Genomic DNA, 26,597 nt, shown 5'->3' with positions numbered 1-26,597 from the left:
TATATATAAAATTTCCTTGCATCATTAAAATGTCATTATATTGGGCTGAGGCAAAGGCAGAGAATTTGCCAATTCTATTCTTTCATATCTTTTGGTTGTCCTTTGACAAAATCCAGGACATTGATTACATTTTTATTACAATTCTAATGGTTCACATTGTATTAACTTGTTTGGTTCTCCCTGCCCACTGGCAGTCTCCAAAGCGTGCCTCTCCTACAGTGGAGATGTCGCAGTTCCCTCTTTAGCATATCATTCAGGGAGAAATGGTGTGAAAGCACTCTCTCCAAATATAGCTCACATCTCTGCAGCTCCCTTGGCTGCTTCAGACTTAGAGAAGCACATTTCATTACAACTATTGGGGTAGACCCGCATTCTTCCTAGTTCTTGTAACTGGGTTGATTCTTACAGATTTCTACAATTCTTACATAATGCAGTTAGGAGCAGCATTGTTTTCTTAAAAATTTTCTTCTAGTTTAATACTGTATTCAGTTCAATAAATTCCATCTCTCCACTGTCAGCTACATAGAGCTTCTTAGAATAGGTACTGGTACATTATCAATATTTTATAGTTATATAGTTAATAATAATTTATTTAGCACTTCCCATGTGCCAAGTTCTATACTAAGTGCTTTACGTAATTATCATATAAGAGTCCCACGAACTTATGACATTGTATTTCATTACTTCTAAGATGATTTTTAAAAACCATTTTAACATATCTGAAATCACAATGCTTGTGACAATCTATATCATGTCAAAGCTGTGATAACATATTTTTCTGTGTACATAAAATATTGTTACATCTTAAAATCAGTGGTGATTTAGGTTCAGTGAAATGTGTGAGTGCCATATTTATCTCTATTTGAAAGTTAAAAAATCTGAGGTTGAGTCTGTTAAGGGATTTGCCCAAAATTCATTACATTTACATAATAAGCTAAATCAACATCAGTAAGAGACTTTATTGACTTATTTTCTTTCTAATAGTTCATTGTAGCATAAAGACAGGGCATCCACCCTATAATATGCATCCTTAACCACTGCAACTCAGGCTCTGAAATTTCACTGGGACTCAAGAGCCATTTCTATCACCAAACTTAAATATATGATTTTGGGCATATTGCTTGAATGTATTAACCTCATCTATAAAGTCAGAATAATGACAGTAACCCCAGAAGGTTTCTGAGATGATTAAGTAAGATAATCCATGTTAAACGTTCAGAACACAATGACAATACATTAGAGGTCACTTCAATTTCATAAAATACAATAAGTAAGAAATAACTAACTGATGCAATTTTTTTTTTTTTTTTTTTTTTTTTTTTTTTTTTTTTTTTTTGCTATTTACCCCCAGTCCAATCTTATTCCAGATAATACAATATCATTACTATGATCTCTTTGTTCCTACTGCACAAATATTTTGTACGGTAAAATTTCCAATTTCAAATGTGGTGAGAGGTTCACCACTTGTTCTAGCTAGTATTCTGAAGCCATTCCAATTCATAAAACATACTCTGAGTATCTCCTTTGTGTAAAGTCCTGTTCGTTGTATTAGTTGGTACAAAGGAACCAAGGAGAAATAAGGAATTATCCTGCCCTCATATCATTTTAAGTATAATGGGCAATGATATGTATATACAAGCAGAAGATTCTTGGTAAAATATGATAAATGTTTTTAGACAACTACAGACAAAAAGGCAATCAGAGAATAAATAAGGAAAAGTTTATATACTATCCCTTAGATGGGATCATAAGGAAATTCTTTAGAAAAGAGGCAGAATTTAAGATGGGCCTTGAAGGGAAGACAGTGTATGGCAGATCCTATGGCAATCCTAAGAACAGAGAACTTCATAAGCAAAAACAGGCTGATTTCCTCTTCCACCTATGATGGAGCAGCATATTTCAGAATAACCCTCCCACTAACTACAATAAAATGTGAATATTTAAAAATCTAACAAACAGTTATTTAAGATAATGATAGCAATTAAGAAAACAAGGACATGAGGGGCCAAGAGTCTAGAAATAAAGAAAATACAGGAAAGTGAATCCTGTATTTACCTCTGTTTCTTTGCCAATTTAGTTCTCCAAACATAGTGCCCAAACAAAGTAGTAGCCTCTGGCTTGCTGAAGTCTTACTGGTCTTGGGAGAAACAAATTGGAGTTCAGGGCTATCAAAGTTGCCAGGACATGAGAGACCAAGGACCAGGATCACAGGGAACCAGAGAGTAGTAAGAACAATCTGCAGGCAATTTACTGGAGACAGCACTTGCTTATGGGCCCAGAGAAGGCAACAGCAGGCCCGAGAGGAATCTGGGAACAGATTCTACTATCTTTCCACATTTTCCCACCCTTAAAGGACAAGAACTGCTCTCCTCTTTGTTTTATAACTACACAGGATTCACGGTTCTTAAAATATTTTTAAAGTAAGGCCCTAAGCCACTGCCTTGAGTGAGTTTTTTGTTTGTTTTTGTTTTTGTTTTGAGATAGGGTCTCACTGTGTCACCCGGACTGGAGTGAAGTGGAGTGATCATGTTTCACTGCAGCCCAAAGCTCCTGGACTCAAGCGATCTTCCCACGTAGCCTGGGACTACAGGTGCATGCCACCACACCTAATTTTTAATTTTTCCTTTTTTTTTTTTTTTTTATGAGGAAGGGGTCTTGCTATGTTGACCAGGCTGGTCTCAAACTCCTGACCTCAAGCCATCCTGCCACCTTGGTCTCCCATAATGCTGGGATTACAGGCATGAACCATCTTGCTTGGCCCAACAGTTTTTAACTGAGGCTTCTTCCAAGAGATGGGTACAGCAGGCGTTAATAAATTTCCACTTGTTTATCTTTTGTTAATTTGACTTCAATTTCAAGAAAATGTCTCAACTAGTAACCTAAAAAAAGCAAAGAAAATAAATTATATTTTCTCTCCTACAACTCCTACTTATGATCAGGGCAAGATGCCGTGAACTCAATCAGAAGGCAGCTGTTAAGAGACTAAAAAGCTCATCAGTGATTTCGGCAATCTGAGCGTACTGCAGGACAAAAGCTGTTGTTGAGGACCTATCTAGGAGGGGGTTATCTGGTAAATCATCTGAAGAGCTATGTCCTAAGAGTAAGGACAGACCAGGAATTACACAGCCCTCACAGCTGAATGACGTACAGGGCAACAATGAATTATGAGGACAAAAAATGTCAACAGTGCTAAGGTTGAGAGCCATTGATCCTGAGGAAATGGTCTGTATATCTTTCACATAGAACAGCTAAGTGAGTTTTCCTCCCAACTGTACTGTTCACCTGCTGGGATAATTTTGACTAAGGCAATACACTTTTAGGGCTTCATGTTTTTCACTGGTAAAATAAACGATTAATTCATTCTTTTTAACCAATAAAGTGGTTAAACTTGGTTAGCTTTAAAAATCTTTCCCTTAAGTAAAAGTCTGGTTTTATTTTGTGGTTAATTAAAAAGTAAGTATTATCTGGATAATTTTGATGATACAGGCAGGAAAAAGATTATAAATCCATTAACCATAATGCATCAGCTTGCATTGTGAGGGCCTTTTCGGCTTACTTGCAACTGGGGAGATCCACACTTGTGTTCAGAGGAAAAAAGGAATACTAAAGCTTTCTAATAAGAATCTTACAAGTGAAAGTATTAGGATTTATGTTAAAATCAGCAACAAAAGGGAACACTAAAAATAGACAAATGAATTACTGAGCATGAGGAACCACAAATGCAATTAAAGAAAATGTTATTTAACATCAAGGCTGTAGCAGTTTAATGAGTAAGTAAAACTGTTCTGGGGTTACATGAATTGGGCATCATCTGAGGCCAATTAAAATTCTAAACAAAGTATACACTTTACACACCTGTATATGGACATATTTTGTATATGGACATATTTTAAATTCTCGTAATAATAGTAAGAATGTCGTGTTTTTATTTTGACCTCAAATAACATTTTGGGGGTAAAATGGAATTTGGTGTTGGTTTGCAAATGCTAATAGTCTACAAATTTAAGATGATGACAGGAGGAGAAATGCAAAAGAACTTATTTATAAAACTAAAAATAACATTTAGTAGTATAAAAATTTGCATAGACCCCTTTAATAGCACTGGCAGGCAAGTGAATATCTAAATTCTGAGAACATCATCATTTTTGACTAAGAAGAATAAATTACACTATGAAAACTATAACTATTCTTTAAGCCAAAATGTACAGATGAGGACTATAATATACAAAAGAGTTTTTATCCAATCTGCCAGTCTGTGTCTTTTAATTAGGGCATTTAGTCATTTACATTTCAGGTTAATATTTTTTTTTTCAAGGTTAATACTTTTACTTTGCAAAAAACCATGTTAAGAGGATGAAAATACAAGTTTATAGACAGAAATAAAGTATTTGCTAAACACATATCCAACAATGGACCTGTACCTAGAACATACATGCATACCTCACAAATCTGAACAGAAAAAAAATTAAATAAGAAAACAACTCAATTAGAAAATGGGTAAAACACAAAGATACATTTCACTAAAGAGGTTGTACAGATGGAAAATAAATACATGAACCTGTGATAATCTTCATTAGCCATTGTGGAAATACAACTTAAAATCACACATTAATATTACATACTTATCAGAATGGCTAAAATGAGAAAACAATCATGGCGTCAATTGTTGGCAAGGATGCACTGCAACTAGATCACTCATACTTTGTTTAAACTGGTCTGGTCATAATTTTAAGTAGTATAGCCATCATCAAAAAATTGGGGGTAAGTTATTAAAACCTAAACATGCAGCTAGCTAACTTCTGGGCATTTATCAGGAGGAAATAAAAACTTAGGTTCACACAAAAACTGTACATAAATACTCGTAGCACTCTTATTCATAATAGGCAAAAACTGGAAACAAGTCAGCTGCCCTTTAGTAAGTGAATGGTTAAACAAACATTGGTACAAGCATGCCATGAAATACGACTCAACACTAATCTCTTCAGCTATGCCACACTGTCTTGATTACTGTGGCCATGTAGCAATTTAAGTTCCCAGATATGTTGTCTAGGTTGATTTGTATATCTACAGGTTAATATTGTTATGTGTGAATGTGATCCTGTCATTATGATGACAGCTGGTTATTTTGCCCATTAGTTGATGCAGTTTCTTCATAGCGTCGATGGTCTTTACAATTTGATATGTTTTTGCAGTGGCTGGTACCAGTTTTTCCTTTCCATATTTAGTGCTTCCTTCAGGACCTCTTGTAATGCAGGCCCAGTGGTGACAAAATCTCTCAGCATTTGCTTGTCTGTAAAGGATGTTATTTTCTTCTTTGCTTATGAAGCTTAGTTTGGCTGGATAAGACATTCTGGGTTGAAAATTATTTTCTTTAAGCATGTTGAATATTGGCCCCCACTTTCTTCTGGTTGTAGGGTTCCTGAAGAGAGAGCCGCTGTTAGTCTGACGGTCTTCACTCTGTGGGTAACAGAATCTTCTCTCTGGCTGCCCTTAACGTTTTTTCCTTCATTTCAACCTTGGTAAATCAGATGATTATGTGTCTTGGGGTTGCTCTTCTTGAGGAGTATCTTTGTGGTGTTCTCTATATTTCCTGAATTTGAATGTTGGCCTGTTGTGCTAGGTTGGGGAAGTTCTCCTGGATGATATTCGGAAGTGTGTTTTCCAACTTGGTTTCATTCTCCCTGTCACTTTCAGCTACACCAACCAAAGGTAGGTTTGGTCTTTTCACACAGTCCCGTATTTCTTAGAGGCTTTGTTTGTTCCTTTTCATTCTTTTTGCTCCAATGTTGTCTTCATGCTTTATTTCATTAAGTTGATCTTCAATCTCTGATATCCTTTCTTCCGCTTGAACTATTCGGCTATTGATACTTACGTAGGCTTCACAAAGTTCTCGTGCTGTGTTTTTCAGCTTCATCAGGTCATTTATGTTCTTCTCTAAACTGGTTATTCCAGTTAGCAATTCCTCTAACCTCTTTTCAAGGTTCTTAGCTTCCTTGCATTGGGTTAGAACATGTTCCTTTAGCTTGGAGGAGTTTGTTATTACCTACCTTCTGAAGCCTACTTCTGTCAATTTGTCAAGACCCATCGGCGTGCTGAATTCAGGAGACCCACCTTACGTGCAAAGACACACAGAGGCTCAAAATTAAGGGATGGAGGAATATTTACTGAGCAAATGGAAAGAAAAAAAAAGAAAAAGAAAAAGCAAGGGTTGCAATCCTAGTCTCTGATAAAACAGACCTTAAACCAACAAAGATCAAAAAAGACAAAGAAGAGCATTACATAATGGTAAAGGGATCAATGCAACAAAGAGAGCTAACTATCCTAAATACATATGCACCCAATACAGGAGCAACCAGATTTGTAAAGCGAGTTCTTAGAGACATACAAAGACTCAGACTCCCACACAATAATAGTGGGAGACTTCAACACGCCACCGTCAATATTAGACAGATCAACGAGACAGAAAATTAACAAGAATATTCAGAACTTGAACTCAGCTCTGGACCAAGCAGACCTAATAGACATCTACAGAACTCTCCACCTCAAATCAACAGAATATACATTCTTCTCAGTATCACGTCGCACTTCTTCCAAAATTGACCACATAATCGGAAATAAAACACTCCTCAGCAAATGCAAAAGAACAGAAAGTATAACAAACAGTCTCTCAGACCACAGTGCAATCAAATTAGAACTCAGGATTAAGAAATTCACTCAAAACCATAAAACTACATGGAAATTGAACATTCTGCTCCTGAATGACTACTGGATAAATAGGTAGAAACAAGTAAGTTCTTCAAAACCAATAAGAACAAAAACACAAAGTACCAGAATCTCTGGGGCACAGATAAAGCCATGTTTAGAGGGGAAATTGTAGCACTAAATGCCCACAAGAGAAAGCAGGAAAGATCTAACATTGACACCCTAAAATCACAATTAAAAGAATTACAGAAGCAACAGCAAACAAATTCAAAAGCTAGCAGAAGTCAAGAAATAACTAAAATCAGAGCAGAACTGAAGAAGACAGAGACATGAAAAACCCTTCAAAAAATCAATGAATCCAGGAGCTGGTTTTTTGAAAAGATTAACAAAGTAGATAGACTGCTAGCCAGACTAATGAAGAAAAAAGAGAAGTACCAAATAGACACAATAAAAAATGCTAAGGAGGATATAACCACTGATCCCACAGAAATACAAACTATCATCAGAGAAAACTATAAACACCTCTATACAAATAAACTAGAAAATCTAGAATAAATGAAAAAAATCCTGGCCATATACACCCTCCTAAGACTAAACTAGGAAGAAGTCAAATCCCTGAATAAACCAATAACAAGTTCTGAAATTGGGCAGTAATTAATGGCCTACCAACCAAAAAAAGCCCAGGAACAGATGGATTCATAGCCGAATTCTACCAGGAGCTGGTACCACTCCTTCTGAAACTATTCCAAGAAACAGAAAAAGAAGGACTCCTTTCTAACACATTTTATGATCATCCTACTACCAAAACCTGGGTAGAGATTTTGGTATCTACCAAATTTGTTTAAATACGGAATTCTTTCCCCATTGCTTGTTTTTGTCAGGTTTGTCAAAGATCAGATGGTTGTCGATGTGTGGTGTTATTTCTGAGGCCTCTGATCTGTTCCATTGGTCTATATATCTGTTTTGGTACCAGTACCATGACAGAGACACAACAAAAAAAAAAAAGAAAATTTCAGGCCAATATCCCTGATGAACATCCATGCAAAAATCCTCAATAAAATACTAGCAAACCAAATCGAGCAGGACATCAAAAAGCTTATCCACCACAATCAAGTCAGCCTCATCCCTGGGATGCAAGGCTGGTTCAACATATGCAAATCAATAAATGTAATCCATCACATAAACAGAACCAATGACAAAACCACATAATTATCTCAAAAGATGCAGAAAAGGCCTTTGATACAATTCAACACCCCTTCATGATAAAAACACTCAATAAACTAGATATTGATGGAACATATCTCAAAATAATAAGAGCTATTTATGAAAAACCCACAGCCAAAATCATGCTGAATGGGCAAAAGCTGGAAGAACTCCCTTTGAAAACCAGCACAAGACAAGAATGCCCTTTCTCACAACTCCTATGAGACATAGTATTGGAAGTTCTGGCAAGGGCAATCAGGCAAGAAAAGAAATAAAGTGTATTCAAAGTAGAAGAGAGGAAGTCAATTGTCTCTGTTTGCTGATGACATGATTGTATATTTAGAAAACCCCATCGTCTCAGCCCAAAATCTCCTTAAGCTGATAAGCAACTTCAGCAAAGTCTCAGGATACAAAATCAATGGGCAAAAATCACAAGCATTCCTATACACCAATAATACACAGACAGCCAAATCATGAATAAACTCCCATTCACAAATGCTACAAACAGAATAAAATACCTAGGAATACAGCTCACGAGGAATGTGAAGGACCTCTTCAAGGAGAACTACAAACGACCGCTCAAGGAAATAAGAGAGGACACAAACAAATGAAAAAACATTCCATGCTCATGGATAGGAAGAATATCATGAAATTGGCCATATTGCCCAAAGTAATTTATAGATTCAATGCTATCCCCATTAAGCTACCATTGAATTTCTGCACAGAATTTAAAAAAATACTTTAAATTTCATAAGGAACCAAAAAAGAGCCTGTATAGCCAAGACAATCCTAAGCAAAAAGAACAAAGCTGCAGACATCATGCTACCTGATCTCAAACTACACTACAAGGCTACAGTCACCAAAACAGCATGGTACTAGTACCAAAACAGAGATATAGACCAATGGAACAGAACAGAGGCCTCAGAAATAACACCACACATCTACAACCTTCTGATCTTTGACAAACCTGACAAAAACAAGCAATGGAGAAAGGATTCCCTATTTAATAAATGGGTTTTGGAAAACTGGCTAGCCATATGCAGAAAACTGAAACTGGACCCCTTCCTTACACTTTATACAAAAATTAACTCAAGATGGATTACTTAAATGTAAGACTTAAAACCATAAAAACTCTAGAAGAAAACCTAGGCAATGCTGTTTAGGACATAGGCATGGGCAAAGACTTCATGACTAAAACACCAAAAGCAATGGCAACAAAAGCCAAAATTGACAAATTGAATCTAATTATACTAATGAGCTTCTGCACAGTAAAATAAACCATTATCAGAGTGAACAGGCAACCTACAGAACAGGAGAAAATGTTTGCAATCTATCCATCTGACAAAGGGCTAATATCCAGAATCTACAAGGAACTTAAACAAATTTACAAGAAAATAACAAACAAAGTGGGTGAAGGATATGAACAGACACTTCTCTAAAGAAGACATTTATGCAGCCAACAAACACATAAAAAAAGCTCATCATCACTGGTCATTAGAGAAATGCAAGTCAAAACCACTATGAGATACCATCTCATGCCAGTTAGAATGGTAATCATTAAAAAGTCAAGAAACAACAGATGCTGGAGAGGATGTGGAGAAATAGGAACACTTTTACACTGTTGGTGGGAGTGTAGTTCAACCATTGTGGAAGACAGTGTGGCAATTCCTCAAGGATCTAGAACGAGAAATACCATTTGACTCAGCAATCCCATTACTGGGTATATACCCAAAGGATGATAAATCATTCCACTATAAAGACACATGCAGATGTATGTTTATTTCAGCACTATTCACAGTAGCAAAGACTTGGAACCAACCTACATGTCCATCAATGATAGAGTGGATAACGAAAATGTGGCGCATATATACCACAAAATAGTATGCAGCCATAAAAAATGATGAGTTCATGTCCTTTGCAGGAACATGGATGAAACTGGAAACCATCATTCTCATCAAACACAGGAACAGAAAAACAAACATCGCATGTTCTCACTCATAAGTGGGAGTTGAACAATGAGAACACATGGACACAGGCACTGGAACATCACACACCAGGGCCTGTGATGGGGTGGGGGGACTAGGGGAGATACAGCATTAGGAGAAATACCTAATATAGATGATGGGTTGATGGGTCCAGCAAACCACCATGCACGTGTATACCTGCATGTTCTGCTCATGTATCCCAGAACTTACAGTATAATAAATATATATACATATGTACAAAAGACATTACCATATCCATAGGTGGCAAGGCTTGACTTGTGGAATAATTAAATCCATAATAATTTATAACTTGCACTAAGAAGTGTTTCTTGTTCAACACAAAGAATCGCATTGCTACAAATATATATCTAATAACAATGGCAAATTATTGTTAATTTTTTGTGGGAAACAATGTTTCCAGACAGTGTATTAGGCCCTATTTTTACTGTAATTCTTCTATGTTTAGACATGTTTATATATGTGGTATAAACATGCTATACAGGTGTTTAACCTAAAGGAAATAGGCTATAACCTACATCCTAGATGTGCAACAAACTGTACCATCTAGAACAAATGTACATGGTATAGTCTGTTGTACATCATTTATACCATCTAGAACACTACAATGTTCACACAATAATAAAATTGCCTAATGATACATTTCTCAGAATGTGTCCACGTCATTAAGCAATGCATGATTGTGTAAGAAATAGCTCTGGATTAAAATCCCAGTTTTGCTTTTAACCATCTGTAACTTTGGGCAAAGTATCCAACTCACAGGGTCTGTGAAAGGAGTGAAGTATGGAAGACACATAATGCAGTGCCTAGAGTCTGTGTGTTCAGAACAAATGGCAATTCTCTTCCTTCTATTACGTATCCCATCCAACAAAGATTTGCTGAGTTCCGCTAGTGAATAAGGTGATGAATTTAACAAATAAGTCTGGAACTGGAAGGGGTGATTTGTAGAAAGAATGCCTTGGCTTATTCAAAAAATGAAACCTTTTTTCCTTGGTAGTATGTTCTCCCAAGAGAAGAGAAAAGACACTGTGTGAGATGCAGAGCTCAATGGCTATTTAGAATTGCCAATCTGTTCCTCACAGTGGCTGCTGACAGCCCCTCGCCCCCCAATATCATTTGGTCATCACACTTAAGGCTCTTACCAGAGCCACACAAGCTCTGTCTCCTGGGGAGCTAGTGTCAGACCTGCTATATGGCCCCAAACTCATGAATACTGAGGCAGGGTCTGACTTTGACAATCGGTGGGCTGTTTAGACAATAGTCACTGGCAGTTGGAGAAGGTTCCATCATATCCACCTGCATCTGATCCCGCTACCCTATGACCTTGGCAGTTGAACACAGGTTTTGAATGTTCCTGGGTTCCTTCTCTCTCAGGTTTTTCTGAGTCTGGAGCACTTCAAATAACTGCAAACACTGTACCCTTCTGGAAGACTTACTACATGGTGTTGAGACAGTATCTATTCAAACTGCCTGCTCTCAACAGAAGGGTAGTATGTTTGCTTTACCTTTCCTCAAAAAAGATGAATGGAATTTGGAACTGAGGCTTACCCAGTCACATATGGCTGTAGAAAAATGCTCAAAAACACTGGGCCCCAATCAGCCTACCTGCATGACAAAACATTTCTTTTAAGCAATATGGTGGCTACCAAACTGGCCAGGCAAGGTAATGGCCTATTTCAGGGTCACCATTCCTTTGCAAAGTGGTGCCCCATTTCAGTTGCTCAATCAATCCACCAATCATGGCCTAAAGTTTGAGCTATACGTTTTTCTGTTTGTTTGTTTGTTTGATTGATTGGTTGATTTTAGAGACAGGGTCTTACTCTGTCGCCCAGGCTGGAGTATAGTGGCTCGATCTCGGCTCACTACAGCCTCTGACTCCTGGGTTCAAGCAATTCTCGTGCCTCAGCCTCCCAGGTAGCTGGGACTAGAGGCACCCACCACCATGCCCGGCTAATTTTTGTATTTTTAGTAGAAACAGGGTTTTGCCTTGTTGGCCAGGCTGGTCTCAAACTCCTGAACTTAGGTGATCTGCTCATCTAGGCCTCTCAAAGTGCAAGGATTACAGACATGAGGCACTGTGCCCAGCCATATACACAGGAGATTAAATTCATGTTGGAGCACACTTAAATTACTATAACGAAAGACTAATGCTACTTTTAACTAATGCATTATGGTTTAAGGAGAAAACTTGAGATTTCTCTCATAGTTCTCTCATTGCTCAAAAGTTTACAACCTGACTTACCTCACTGATCATTTGTCATTTGCTATTTCCTTCATTTAGAGGAATTCTACATCCTCTTTCTGGCCCACTGATTTTAAATTCTTCCATCTTCTGGAATGAAGCAGTCCATATACACAGAGACAGATTTATAGAACACATCTGGACAGGTAGGATTTACTATCAAACTATGCAATTCCTTCTAGCAACAGTCAGGACCCCTTGAGGCATCTGGTCTACCGCATGCCCAAATCCCAGTAAGATCATCCAGGCAGCACTATGTTCAACTACTTTTTTCAGATTACTTTCTGTGTTTGATAACAGCTGACTCCAAAGGACATATCTACTCCGTTATCTATAGAAAGTCCCCCTGCTGACATCCAAAAGCTCCTCCAAAGCAAAGTATTTGATTGTAAATACTCACAGGTAGGCATCCAGGCCTCTTCAGAAACGCTGGCATGATGATAGAAGATCTCAGAAAATAACAACTGGCTTCCTGCTCCAGGCCTCCCACCGGCCCTAAAGAGAAGCCTAAGGATTTAGGGCACAGGGCACCACCCTTTTCCTACTTCTCTATTCTCAGCAGCTGGTAAGGGCCTAACAGGAGGTACCTTATAAGGGGTTAAAGTCAGGTTAGAGAGTAGATGAACCTCTTACCACAGTCCCAGCAAGAATAGCTCTGCTAAGCACAAGATACAGAATCAAGTTTTTAAGCATTCAAATTAAATATTACCTTCCATACCCTCAATATAAGGCAGACAAAGTGTATATAATAAAACTTCATTACTTCATTCCTTAAGTAAGCAGTACATCTGAGAATTATGGATGGTACATATTGTATCATTCATTCATATTTTCAATAGCTATGCACTGGATGCCTTTTCTATGCCAGTCTCTATAAATACAGCTGTTAAGAAGACAAGAACCATGCCCTCATGGAGTTTATATTCCCATGTGAGAGACAGACAATAGTGGAACAAATTCACAAATGAAATTATACAGAAATTTCAAGTAGTGATAAGATAAGAGAGAATAAGAGAAGAGAGAATGAACAGCAGATGAAATATTTTCACATTGGCCAGGAAAACTGATGAAGGGGGCAAAGGGTGATGATGATGGGAAAGGGTGACTGATGTAAATAAGACTGACAGGAGAATCTGAAAAAAAATCGAGGGTGGTGACTGGGTACTCTTCCTGCTCACTTGAGCACTAAAACCCCATGATTCTAAAACGCTGCCAAATTGTACTTTGCTGGAAGACATTTCTCTTGGAGTACAAGCGGCATAACAGCAAACTGAACTTAAAAAATAATGAGTTGGTTAAATATGAGAGAAACAGATGAATGGCTACTAGACTTTCTTGTTTGGGAATCATTCTAAAAGCATCAAGATATATTTAAATGATGGTTTGCTATGTGAATAAAAAACTATTGTTTAAAAATCTGGAAAAAGAGGTTCCAAAGGTTCTGGGCTGGGAGCATTTGGGGACCAGCAAGAAGACATAATGGGCTGGGAAGTAGTAAGTGAGGGAAGCGGGGTAGGAAAGGGGCTGGATAGGAAGCAGGGGCCAAATCACGGAGGGCCCTGAGGACAATGGCAAGAACTTTAACTTGGTTCCAAGTATGATGGGGAATCCCTGCAAGATTTGAGCAGAGCAGTGATTGCCTTTGATTTATATTTTCAGAAGTTCATTCTGTTGCTGTATGGGCAAGCAGACGGCAGGGGGCAGGAAGGGAAGCTGGACACCAGCTAGAGGTGACAGTGGCAGTCCAGGCAAGAGCTGATGATAGCTCGGACTCAGTTGGTGATAACAATGGTGATGAGATGTGATCAGATTCAGAGTGTGTTTCTGTGGACACTAATTAGTTTTCATGTATTACATGCTCAGAGTCACCCCTTTACTGCATTATGTAATGTAAGAGGTCACACACAACACCTATGATGGATAGCATAGGAGGCTCACTTTTCAGATGAGGACTCCAAAGCCTAAGCACTTGCTTCCTGAGCTCCCAGACCCTCTCTGCCCAGCAGGACTTGCAGTTCCTCCCAGAACAGTGGAAGCTCATCCTCACCAAGGGAATGACTTCAGACAGCTATCTCAACCCTATGCTGCTTTCTGTCTCCCTACACAAGTGGCTCAGAACCAGGTCAAGCGTGCACCAGAACCTTCTTTTTCACCATTACCCTATACTGCCTCCCAAAATGGGTAATGATAACCACCATGAGCAGAAGAGGGTACATCCTACTTAGTAAAAACAGCACGGTGTCTCTACCTCTTAAACTTGGAGGACTGCTCTTATAATAATCAACATTTAGCATATAGATGAAATTTCACCCAATCAAATCACAAGGTCTAATCACTCCTGACTCATTATCATATCCTTCTTGACGGTTTTACAGAAGTTTGTGTGCTGTCCTGTACTTGCTGCATTGCCATGTGTTTGCCTTCTTGCTGGTCACCAAAACCGTTATTATCAGTGAATCACTAATTCATGATTTAAGCAATACTGTCCCTACCCTCATAATTTCGAGCCTTATAGTTCTTGGGAAATTAGAAAAATTAAAATTTTATTCACACAGGATTTTGATGCCTTCAAAGGAAAAACACCATTTCCTTAAATAATTAATGAAGAACCATGTGGTATAAGAGCTTCAGGGAGATTTCAGGTTCATCCTGCATAGTGGCGGTCAGCCCTGAGTGCACTCTAGAAACAAATGGGGAGTCCCCTCCCTGCAACAGACCATTTACATCAGAATCTCTGCAGGTGGGATCTGGGCAGCCATAACTTTTAAACTCCCCAGGTGATCCCAATATGCGGTCAGGGTGGAGATCACTGAGCTCAACCAAGTTCCCCTCCAGACGCCTCCTGCTCACCATTTTCAAATGAAAGAAAATGAGCCCCAGAGGAGGGAAGTGACTTGCCAACAGAAAAGCCAATTTGAGAGAGAGCCACAACTGAAATCCGAGTTTCCTAACTGCTGGTTCAATTTGCATTCAGCATCCCCCAGACACATAGGAGTGTAAGGGAGGAGGCGGAGTTTCACCATCTGTAATCGTGATGATTCTGTCTCTGACGCTTCATTTCTCCTGATTCGCCACCTTTGGTGTCTTGCCTCAGCTGCCAAAATAGTGTAGCTTGGAGCAAAGTAATGCTAAAAAGCTGTGACAGGACCCCACAGCAGCAGCACTGCCAACATCCGACAGATGTCTTTTCTCCGTCAAAGGAGCACCATGCTCCTGAGTGAGCAAACATCTGAAGACTTCACCATACAGACTATTATAAAAGAAACGATAACTGCTCTACAGCTACATACCAATAGCCTTTGACTAATCCCATACTTTGGAACTTGAACTAAGGAAGTATTCATAGCTACATGTGAATGTTTACTGCAGAACTGTTTACGTAAGAGAAAAGTGGAAACATCACAGAAACATCTTGGAAGAACCAAGGAAATTTCAAAATGTACAATTAAATTTTTAACAGCTACAAAAACACACCGGCAATATATTACCCATTTGATAAAAGTAAATGTAATGAAAAAATATTAGAGTATGGATGGTTCTTACTATCTCTTTTTAAATGTTCTATATTTTCAAATATTTCTATATAGCATATGTATTTCATTTAAAATAAGAAAAAGGTTTTATATACATAAAGCTGCAGGACAGTAAACACATGCACAGAATTGCATTTGGTTACAAACCTTTTTGACACTCTATGTCCTTTTGCTTATTACTAGTACGGCTCTTTCCCCTTAGACCAAGAACAGAAACCAGGCACCCATTTCATGCCACATGCTACAAGATGAATAAACATTTGTAATGAGAGAGTCAAATTAGAACTTTCCCTACTTCATAAGTCAAATGCTAAGAAAAAGTATTTAATGGCATAGAATATTTTTATGAAATTAAAGATGAATATATTAACAGTCCATCTTTCCAGTTTCCAGGTTATTTAGCAATAGGTACTGAGCAGTTTCTGTGTGCCAGAGACTGCTCTAGGCTTGGGGAACTTAACTGTGGACCAAAAATATTGTCTAAATGCCCCACTCTTGTGGAGTCTACTGAGAAGAACAAAGATCACCTGGTAACCATCAAGCAGTCCATCCCGAGACAAAACTCCTTATCTAAGGAATTCAGAAGTAATTAGACTTCTCTATTATGTAAAGCCAGCATCTGGTTCCAGGTTTCCTTCCAAAAAATTTCTAAGTAACTAGAATTTCTATACATCTACAGAATGCATGCATATAGAAACTCATTGTGCAACCCTTGCTGATATCAAGGCACCAAAATGTCTACAAATGTAATCTTTTTTTAATTATACTTTCAGTTCTAGGGTACATGTGCACAATGTGCAGGTTTGTTACATATGTATACATGTGCCATGTTGGTGTGCTGCACCCACTAACTCATCATTTACATTAGGTATATCTCCTAATGCTATTCCTCCCCCTTCCCCAACCCCACGACAGACCCCGGTGTGTGATGTTCTCCACCCTGTGTCCAAGTGTTCTCATTGTTCAATTCCCACCTATGAGTGAGAACATGTGGTGTTTGATTTTCTGTCCTTGTGATAGTTTGCTCAGAATGATGGTTTCCAGCTTCATCGATATCCCTATAAAGGACATGAACTCATCCTTTTTTATGGCTGCATAGTATTCCATGGTGTTTATGTGCCACATTTTCTTAATCCAGTCTGTCACTGATGGACATTTGGGTTGGCTCCAAGTCTTGGCTATTGTGAATAGTGCCGCAATATTTGTCAGGACCTACAAGGCTAATATGGACCAAATTACCCTTCAGCTCCCGCTTTAAGGTCCATGAATACCCCAAAGGAAAAATCCACTGTGGTGTGCTCAGCCCTCTTGCTAAGGCACCCGCACTCTTCTGCTGCTTATGCAGCGTACTTTCTATCTAATAAAACTTTTTTTTCAAACCTGTACTGTTGTCAGTAAATTCTTCTTACTCCCCACAAGTCTACCACTTTCTGATGCCGGGGCTCTGACACCTCACCTGGCCCTTACATTGTGGTGGGAGGAGACAATAAACATGTTAACAGTGGGTAACATGCAGCAGGGGTGTGCTGGGGACCAGCAGGAGGAGGCTGCCACTACTTCAGAGAAGAGTAGCCTGGGAGTGCCTTCCTAACAAGATCTTATTAATAGAGAGAACTGAAGAGGCAGTCAGCTCTGTGGATTTCTGGGAGGAAGAACATTCCATGTATCTTCCTGATAAATGAAGGGGAAAACGTCTTTCCTCATCCACTATTCTTTGGGTCATTTGGAGTTACATTTCTGATGTGGGTTTCATCAGTGCATGGCTACAGAATGGTCCAGATGAACATCTGCTGTAGGTAGTGGGGAACAGAAAAGAGAAATGGGGGAAAAGGCATTTGTATGCCTCCTGACAATCCCTCCAAAAAACCTCCAATCTTTGCATTTTCAATAGTGTGTAAGTGGATTCTGCCCATAAAAAGCCATTTATAATAGAGATTCCAGATGGAAACGGTTAAGAAACAACATTTCCTGATAATCCTTCTTACCTAATATATGTACTCATATCTGTCTGACTAGAAAAGACATGAACAAATACATTTAATACAGAATTATTTCTATATTTTTTAAAATCTCTATTATGAAATAAATGTTCACAAATTGAATATGAAAATGCCTAACATGCCAACGCAGAAGCTTAAATTCTCTAACAAATGACGTTTACTTTTAGTGAAAATGTTTTTCTAAATACCGCTATATATTATGGAATGAGCGAAATAAAAAAGTGAAGACTCTTACAGAAAGCAATTTATAACTACAAATGTGAAATGTTAAATTTACTTTTCCTCTTTTATTATAGAAAACTGAGACCTAGATCTAACCATGGTCATTAATATTTTGGCTTTGATTATACGAAGCACATTTATCCTACCATACATTAAACTGCCAAGTGATGAATATCTCAAAGTTTAAAATAAGAATAAAGGTCATATTATACCTGTAGACAAGGTTTCTATTTAATAGAACCACTGTAAATTGAAACTTAGTAGAAGAATTACACAGCACAACACTGCCTTGTTTCTTTGGGTTTTACATTACCACCAAAATCCCCAAGAACTAAGATAATCTGCATAGGATTTGAATTTCAATTTAAATGTAGCATCTGTCAAATTACATTATCAAATACACAATACCAACATCACTGCAATCTCTCAGCAACAAGTAAAATGCTCCTTACAGTATATATAAGATGAAATGTTTCTTCTAGGGATACACTGAAGACTTTCAGGGTTATCAAAATATTAAATTCTTTACATGCTGCTTAATGTCCAGAAATGAAACAATAATGGTTAAGCAACAATGGTTAACTTTTCAAAAGTTGAGGCTGGTTTTCTAAACAAACTAACTTCATATCAGAGGCACAATCACTGTTTTCTGAAAACTGGAAGAATGAGCTATAAATAAGAAGCTCCAGGTTTTTTCTGGACCTTTCCAGATTTCATGGTTATAAAATTACTTCCTTTTGGAGAAGCCAGGAGATTTTTAAGAGAGCCACTAGGAGAGATGATGATTGAATTCTTATTAAATGATCAGAAGACAGAAGGTAAGATTCCTTCCCAATCCTCTAGATATGTATTTCTATGACCTAAAATGTATAAACAAGTCATACAGTTTCTTGCTCGGGTCATCTTAAGCTATACTGTCAAGAATGTTATTTAACACTTTGATGAATTATGGCTTTTAATAACAGAGTCTAGAATTCCTGGCTATTGGAATTTCTGCTAGTAGACAGACAGGTGAAGAGTTATAGTTCAGTGCAAAATAAATAAATACACACACACATACATGCATACTAAGTGAGAAGGTGAGATTATCTTGGCATGGAAGATCAAGACCAAGCATAAATGATAGCCAGACTGTATGTATCTTAAGAGAAAAATGAAGTGAGAACTGAGGTTCTTAAAAAATATGTTTCTTAAATACCTAAATGATAGAGAATCACATACTCCCAACGCTTGGGAAGGCCCTTAAAGCTGTCACCCACTGGAAGTCCATCCATAAATCCTGGGATCAGCAATTCCACAATGTTCCCATTCAGTTTCAAGCTGAATGCCACAGAAAGCTTACCCTTTCAAGGAAACCTCTTCCATCTCTAAACACTTCTATTCTTATGAATTTGCTTTTTCTTTGCTGAACCAAGTCTGTTTTCCATAACTTCTCTTTACTACCCCAAGTTTGGCTCCATAAAGATGGAGTCCCAAACACTGTGACCTTGGGGTTGAGGTGGGAAACATAAATGAGCACGGCAGGCAAAGAGCCAGATGGTAAAAAGTGATGGAGACTGGGACCAACTGGAAGACACATGGGAACAGCCAGCCACTGCTCAGCTCCAGCTACTCTTTCCATGGGGGAATGCAGGCCGCAGTTACCGGGTTTTCTGATCAAGAAGCCAGAAATTGGGAATTTTACTAGAAGTACTCTAAGGTTTAAATACATAAAGAATATATTTAAAGTTGAAATACTTCTGAGAGATCAATTAAAGAAAACCGAGGGTGAAAACAGAAAAAGTGACTGACTCAAAATCAAATGGTGAATCAGAGGGAGGTCCGGAAGAGAAGAGGCCCAAACATAAGGTCCCATTCTCCCATTATGTAATAGAGATGCATTTCTGCAAGTCAACAATGCATCTGTTAACATACTCTGAAACAGGAAATCAGCCTTAGATCGCTTCCTGTATCTATGATTAAGTAATCACTGCCCACATCTAGACTTCAGAATACCCTTTCAAGCTGAGAGGGTATACAGAGCTGTAGCTCTAAGCACAGACCAGCAGACAGACCGCCTGGGTTGCAAGCCGAGATCTACCACTTACTGCCTGCATGACCAAGTTATACAGTTTGCCTCAGTTTCCTCATCCATCAAACGGAGACAGTAAGGGTAACTATTTCACAATGTTGTTGTGAGAATCAAATTTATATACATATAAAGTGCTTAGAACATGCCTGGTACAGAGTAAGCACTATTTGGTCAATGTTATTATTACCCAGCATGCTAAAAAAAAAAAAGAGAGCTAATCTTATCATTTAAAGGAAAATGTAAAGCAAAAGTATACACAAATATTCTAGAAAAATGAGTCCTGAAGAAAAAAAAAAAACTTTTTAAAATTAAAGCAGCTAGGTCCTTTACAGAGTTGAAGACATAGGTAGACTTCAGCAATCAAAGTAATGGCCATAAAGGTAGCATGAATCCATACACTGAACTCTGAGCACCCATCTATGGAGGAAGAGCCTCAGTAGATCTACTACATTTTGCCTCCAACCTTGGAGAAGTCTAGAACACATAGATACACTCCATCCTAGGCTCCTCCTTTCCAAGAGTCGAGCATGTTCTCCAGAGTTACTGCAACCATTGCCTCCCTTCCTCCATCTCCAAGTTGCTCTTAGGGACCTAGTCTCACAAAAGTTCTTCCTAGACAGCTAGATGTTTAATTTCCTGTTGACTATGTACTAGCAATAGACAAACAGAAAGATATCAAACACACACTTTAAAAAAGAAAAAAAAAAACACACACCATTACCTCATCACCACTCAGTCACAAACAGCCTGCATACAGACTACCATTTTTATCACACATGCCCTTGCTACGATGAAATTTCAATTTAAGCCAAAAGAAAGTACAAATGCAATAGGAGAATCTTAAATGTTCATCATTCAGAGGGAGCTGGAACACCCTGTTTCAATTCACTGAGCCACAAAAAAATTGGCACCACTGCTCCGGCCTCTTCAGTATGAAAGGGTAAATAAGGAGTTCTTTCCCAAGGCTGCCAGGAACTCAGCGAGCCTCAGAAGTATGATGATCCAGTCTGTAGCTCCTTCATGTCACTGTGTGTCACTGAGTCCAATGCTTAGAACAGTCAACATTTTTTTACTGCTTTGTGCCAGCCACAGATTTAAGCACTGTACATGCATTAATCCATCTAATTCACATAACAAGCAATCAAGGTAGATGGTGTTATCCTCCACTTCACAGATGAGGAAACCCAAGACCTGAGAGGCTAACTTGCACAAAGATACACAGTGAGAAAGTAGTGCCACCAGGACACAAATCCAAGTGGTTGGCTCTAGAGGCTACACTCCTAATTATTTCTAGAGGCAGCACCCTAAACTGCCTCTAGAAATTTCTGATATCTTCAATTTCCTTAGGGTACACTGAAAGAAGCTTCACAGGCAGGCATCAGACCAGCTTTGAGGAGGTAATGTGGGTCTCACAGACTTTGCCTATACATGAAAGTTCACTTCTGGGGCTTTTACTAGTTGGAAGATGCATTTCTCTATAGCTTTTTGCTATGGCCTTCTTGGTGCTCTTGCACTAAAGATACAGCCTTATGTCCCTTAATAGGGGACATATAAATCTCTGGTCCATAGACTTTTTAAAAAAAGTGAGAGAAGCAGATTTTCTCTATTAATCACTCTCTCTCTTCCCTAGGATAACAGTGTATGAGTTGAAAGTCTGGAAAAGAACAAATAATGGTGGGCATAAGGGAAAAGGGAATAAAATGAAAAGCAGAAGAATTAGGAGTATGTTAAAAAGTAACAATTAGTCATCAGGGAAATGAAAATTTAAAACAAAATGAAGATACCACTTCACATCCACCTGAATGGACAAAATAAAAAAGATAGTAACAAATGTTGATGAGGCTGTGGAGAAACTGGAACCCTCAAACACTGCTAGTGGGAATGCGAAATGATGCAGTTGCTTTGGAAAACAGTCTAGAAGGTCCTCAAATGATTAAATTATAGAGTTGCCATATGACTCAGAAGTTCTACTTACTCCTAGGTATATAAACAAGATAAATGTCCACACAAAAATTTTACATGAATGTTCATAGCACTATTTTTGTAACAATAAAAAAGTAGAAACAACGTAATTTTCCATCAGTTGATGAACAGATACACAAAATGTGATATGTCCATATAATGAAATATTATTTGGCAATAAAAAGGGATTAAGTACTGACGCATGCTAAAACCTTAATGAACCTTAGAAAGATTATGCTAAATCAAAGGGGCCAATCACAGAAGTCCACATATTACATGATTCCCTTTACATGAAAGGTACAAAAGAGGCATTTAAATACATAAAGACAGAATGTAGATTAGCCTAGGGCTGGGAGTTGGGGAATAATGGGGAGTGACTAAGGAGTTGGGGAATAATGGGGAGTTGGGGAATAATGTGGAAGTACAAAAGTTTCTTATTAGAACTAGATAGTGATGATGGCTGCACAACTCAGTCAATACACTAAAAGCCATTGAAATATATACTTCAAATGAGTGAACTGCAGAGTATGTTTATATTTCAATAAAGCTGTTATACTGGGGAGGAAAGTGACTTGTTATAAAGCAAAACTACTGGTCTATCCCAGAAGAAGCGGTGTCTTTTTGAATGAGAAGTCATAGTTAAGTAAGTGGCAGAAAATCAAAATTATTTAAGCAGGAAAAGAAAAAAACAGAAAACGTATATGAAAAGGAGAAAACAATTTCTATTTAATTAAATTTCAAGATATGCAAATGCACAGATGTTAAACGATAGGTTGCATGACACTAAAGACAGACCTTCTCCTCACCTGAAATCTATCAGTTCCAAAAATAAAGGATCTACAGCAAAGGTGACAGATATATCATCAGCTTTTGCATTTTTTAAAACTTTTTGAAAACTGAATTTAAAAGTTCAAATACAAATATTCTCTGGTATTGTACACCAAGTTCACAAAATAAAAATATTTGATTAGCACCTAAAACGTGCAGTTTCTCAAACTGAATTTAGAAATCTGACCTCAAATGTAACTAGAAAAAGTAAAGCTTTCAAGATCTGGACTACATGGAAGACACTGACATCCAGACCAGTGCTGGCGGTGTTTGAGATTTAGGCAGAAGAATTTCAGAGTATAGTCAAGGGTTTGCCATGCTACCCTGTCATGTATCTGCTCATAATGACAGTCTAGCAGAAATCAATGCTAGCCTCTGACTAAAGTGAACACAAAGTCTCCTAATGTGGCAAAATGTCAGAAGATAATTTGGAGTTTCCTGGCTATTGGCAGATATAGCATGAATACATTTTTGGAAACAGAACAATTAGATAATAGACGATTTCCAATTTGTTTTGCCTTTAATATTCAAACTACAGTATTACTAAACCTTCTACTCCCACTGTCTTAATCAAGCATCATTTGTGTGGGAAATCTGCTTAGTGCTTTCTTTAAAAATAAGCAAGCCATTAATTGATCCAATGTGTTGGCAGTTTTAGAGAACCTTTTTAGACAGGAACAAATGATGCCTCTTACTTTATGTTCAAAGTTGAGTTTAAGATGTCATGCACATGCACAGAGAAACAATTAAAGAATCTCACAGTCAGCTAACAATCTCCTTGGAGTTTAAACAACAACAACAACAACAACAAAGCCTCCTTCACCCCTCCTCCATTGAGATTTTAAATATTAAGTAACATGTTTATCTAAAGATACTTTACATGACTTAAAGTGCTTTCCACAGTCCTTAACATCCTTGAATATCAAAGTTTCAGTAGTGCTCTTATGACTCAAGGTTAGAGTACAATCTTTTCCCTTAGAAAACTGTCCAGTTCAAGAAAATATATCGAGTATTCTTAAAGTGCTGTATTGTAACTTTTCTAAGTAACTGCCTCTCCTCTTCATTAATCAACACACTGCATTTTTCTGGTCTGTGTTTCAGAAGGGTGGAACATTTCTTCTCCCCACCTGTTTGTGTTAAGGTTGACAAATTTCCCTGACTAAAACAGCTGGTGTTGATTACGGGAGACAAACCAATTGAATATTTCACTAACAGGTGACATGAGCTCTCGGAATGGAAACTTGTCCCCAAAGAGAACACCCCTGCAAATGTAGCCAGAGCTTGGTGTTCCATTTCAGCAGCGTAACTATTTATTCAAATCCGGTTTTTAAAGAAAATAATGTTTTGATTAGGAGACTCCACTCAGAAAATGCATCTGTCATTTTTCTCCCCTCCTTCCGGGCACTGGATGCCACAGTCTTGGCCCAGAAACCCCTCTGGGGAAGGAGGGCCCACTTCTCAGGCACACAAACACAAGTAGCAAGCCCCGACATAAGGAGGCTAGCCTGCTAAAACTAGTGGCTTATGGACTTATGTCAACAAGCCCGGGGATGGCTTTTTTGGGGGGAGGGTGTTCCTACCACCAGGGAAACATTGCTTATGTCAGGCATATGTGGTATTGAGTTTTGGGACAGTAATGCATTTCTAGTCCTGGTACCTGCAATCATTAACAAAAGCTTACTCTCTCTAGTCTGAAATCCCTTCATTCTAGCCAGAAAGAAAACCTTCAGCATATTTAACCTCCCAATCAGGCAAAGGATAATGCAATAATTAGAAAAGTAATTATAACTTTAGGGCCATCACACTCTTCTTGGCTTGTTGAGGATTGTTGTTATTTACCATCGTGGCCACCTGTCAGTTTCTCTGGATGACAGCCTGGCAGAGCGTAGTACTTTTAATATGATTAATGCAGTGCGTAAACCCAGAAGGGGAAACTCTCCCACCAAGAGATGAAACCTCAATAGCAAGTTCGCGGTGGTGAGCTGCCAGCAGGTAACCCTACTCCTCTCTTGCTATACAGGGACGCCTGCATCAGGGTATACCTGATGCACAGACCCAAGAGCGGTGCTGTGTTACCAGATCTGCTTGTTCCAAACAGGTGCTGGGCCGGTCACTAACCTAGAATAGTATAGGAGCCCTGCCCTCCAAACCCCACCTTCCAGGGCCCCCTCGGAAAAGTTAGCCCGCCACGTTGAACCCTTGTCCAAGTGGCGCTATGCCAAGCTCTCTGGCAGCCTCTCCCCTCCCCAATACAGTTCATCTTCTCCTCTTTGTAAGCCTCCCAAGTGCCGCGGAGCAAAACTTAGTCGGTCCAGGGAACCTAGACACGGTTTCCGCGCCGCACGGACTTCCCAGAAGGAGCCTGGAGGCAGACGCTGGATCCCTCTAGGCACCTCCGTCCCCGCCGGCTCCCCTCCCCCGCGCCAGCTGGGCCACTCACCCGCGTGGGGCATGGTGATGGTCTCGTTGGTGTTGGAGCCCACGTTGAAGATGACCACCGCGGAGGCGTTCTGCAGGAACGCGTTCCGGATCTTATCCCTGTACGTGCAGTTGCCCTTGGGGATGAGGGCTATCCAGTTCTTGCCATGGGTCGGGGCGGGGAACTTGGTGTTGGGGTCGCAGGCCAGGCGGTCGTGGGCCGAGCTGGCCATGACCACCTCCCCGCGGGCGTCCTGCTTAGGCGAGTGCTCCCCGTAGCGCCCGCACTCCGTCTTCTCCGTGTGCAGCTCCGCGCTGCCGCCGCCGCCCGCCGCCCCGGCCCCGGGGTCCGGCGCGGGCTCCGCGTAGGTGATGTTCACGAAGGCGGTGTACCATTCCTCCTTCTCGGCCACTGTAAAGTCCAGGCAGAGCAGATGCACGAAACAAAAGGAAAGCAGCCATGTTGAGAGAGCCAGACTGCAGCACGCTTGGATGAGAGACATTGCCATCTTTATCCGCCGGGGCCCCCTCCCCGCCCCCGCGCCCTCCCTCCGCCCCGTCCCTCCTCCCTAGCCCCGGCCAACCCCGGGCCGGCCGCCTCTCCTCCTGCTGCTGCTCACTCCCGGGCCCGAGGGGCCGCGGCCGGGACGCGCAGCCGCCGCGGGGACCGGATTCCGGGAGAGCGGATGGCGCTGGCCCCTTCCCCTCTCAGCCGTAGCGCGGCGGTTGCATTTTGCTTCTTGGGCGCCCGGGGGACGCGGGAACAGAGGGCCCGCGGGGCTTGCAGAGGAGTCCTGCTGCCGAGCGTCCTGCTTCTTCGCCTGGCTTCGCTTTCTCTCATAAGGGTGGCCGGGGGCCCAGGAACTTGCAGGGTGGCGGGGGCAGTCACGGTTGCTCGTAGTCTGGGGTGCTGCGGTGCGGAGTGCTGCCGCGGGTGTCCTGGCTGCCGCCACTGAGCGCGGAGGCGCGCGGATCCGGCTGCAGCCGCGACAGCCGCTGCTGCCGTGCGCCGGTTCCCTCAGGCTGTGGGCGCTGCGCTGCTGGCCTCGCCGGTAGCTGCGCCTGGGCACACACTTGCCGCGGGCGGGGCGGGCTCGGGGAGCGAGCGGGCAGAGCGGAGTACGCGGTCCGTGTGTGTGTGTCTGTATGTTTGTGTGTGTGTGTATAATGTGTGCGTGCAAGGAGGAGCTTAGTGTGATGTCAAAGCCCTTGGGATTCTCTTGCCATGTTCCCTTGGTCTCTCTTTATGGGCAGCAGCGACCCCTGCTGGGTCTCAAATTCAGACTCAATCGGCGAATTGATCCAGGTGAGAGTAAAGGGGAAGCGACCCCTGGACCTATGAGTACAGGAATAACTTCCTGAGCGTTATATTTAGCAAATGTATGTGCGTCTCGTAAACGACCGTCCCGTTTG

The 26,597-nt window shown here is 40.0% G+C and overlaps 1 protein-coding gene across 1 annotated transcript in view; it reads right to left on the bottom strand.

Annotated features, from left to right (window-relative positions):
* RNF150 (ring finger protein 150) overlaps positions 1 to 26,332 on the bottom strand; it is a 219,036-nt gene extending 192,704 nt beyond the window's left edge. Inside the window, exon 1 of the mRNA XM_023226008.2 lies at positions 25,207 to 26,332. Within this exon, the coding sequence (XP_023081776.1) occupies positions 25,207 to 25,693 (487 nt within the window). The 5' untranslated portion in view covers positions 25,694 to 26,332. The remainder of the gene's footprint in view (positions 1 to 25,206) is intronic.
* Positions 26,333 to 26,597: the final 265 nt, after the last annotated feature.

This window comes from Piliocolobus tephrosceles, chromosome 3, assembly GCF_002776525.5.
Source record: "Piliocolobus tephrosceles isolate RC106 chromosome 3, ASM277652v3, whole genome shotgun sequence".
In the NCBI taxonomy this organism is placed as follows: Eukaryota; Metazoa; Chordata; class Mammalia; order Primates; family Cercopithecidae; genus Piliocolobus; species Piliocolobus tephrosceles.
This window is presented reverse-complemented; position numbering and strand designations above follow the sequence as displayed.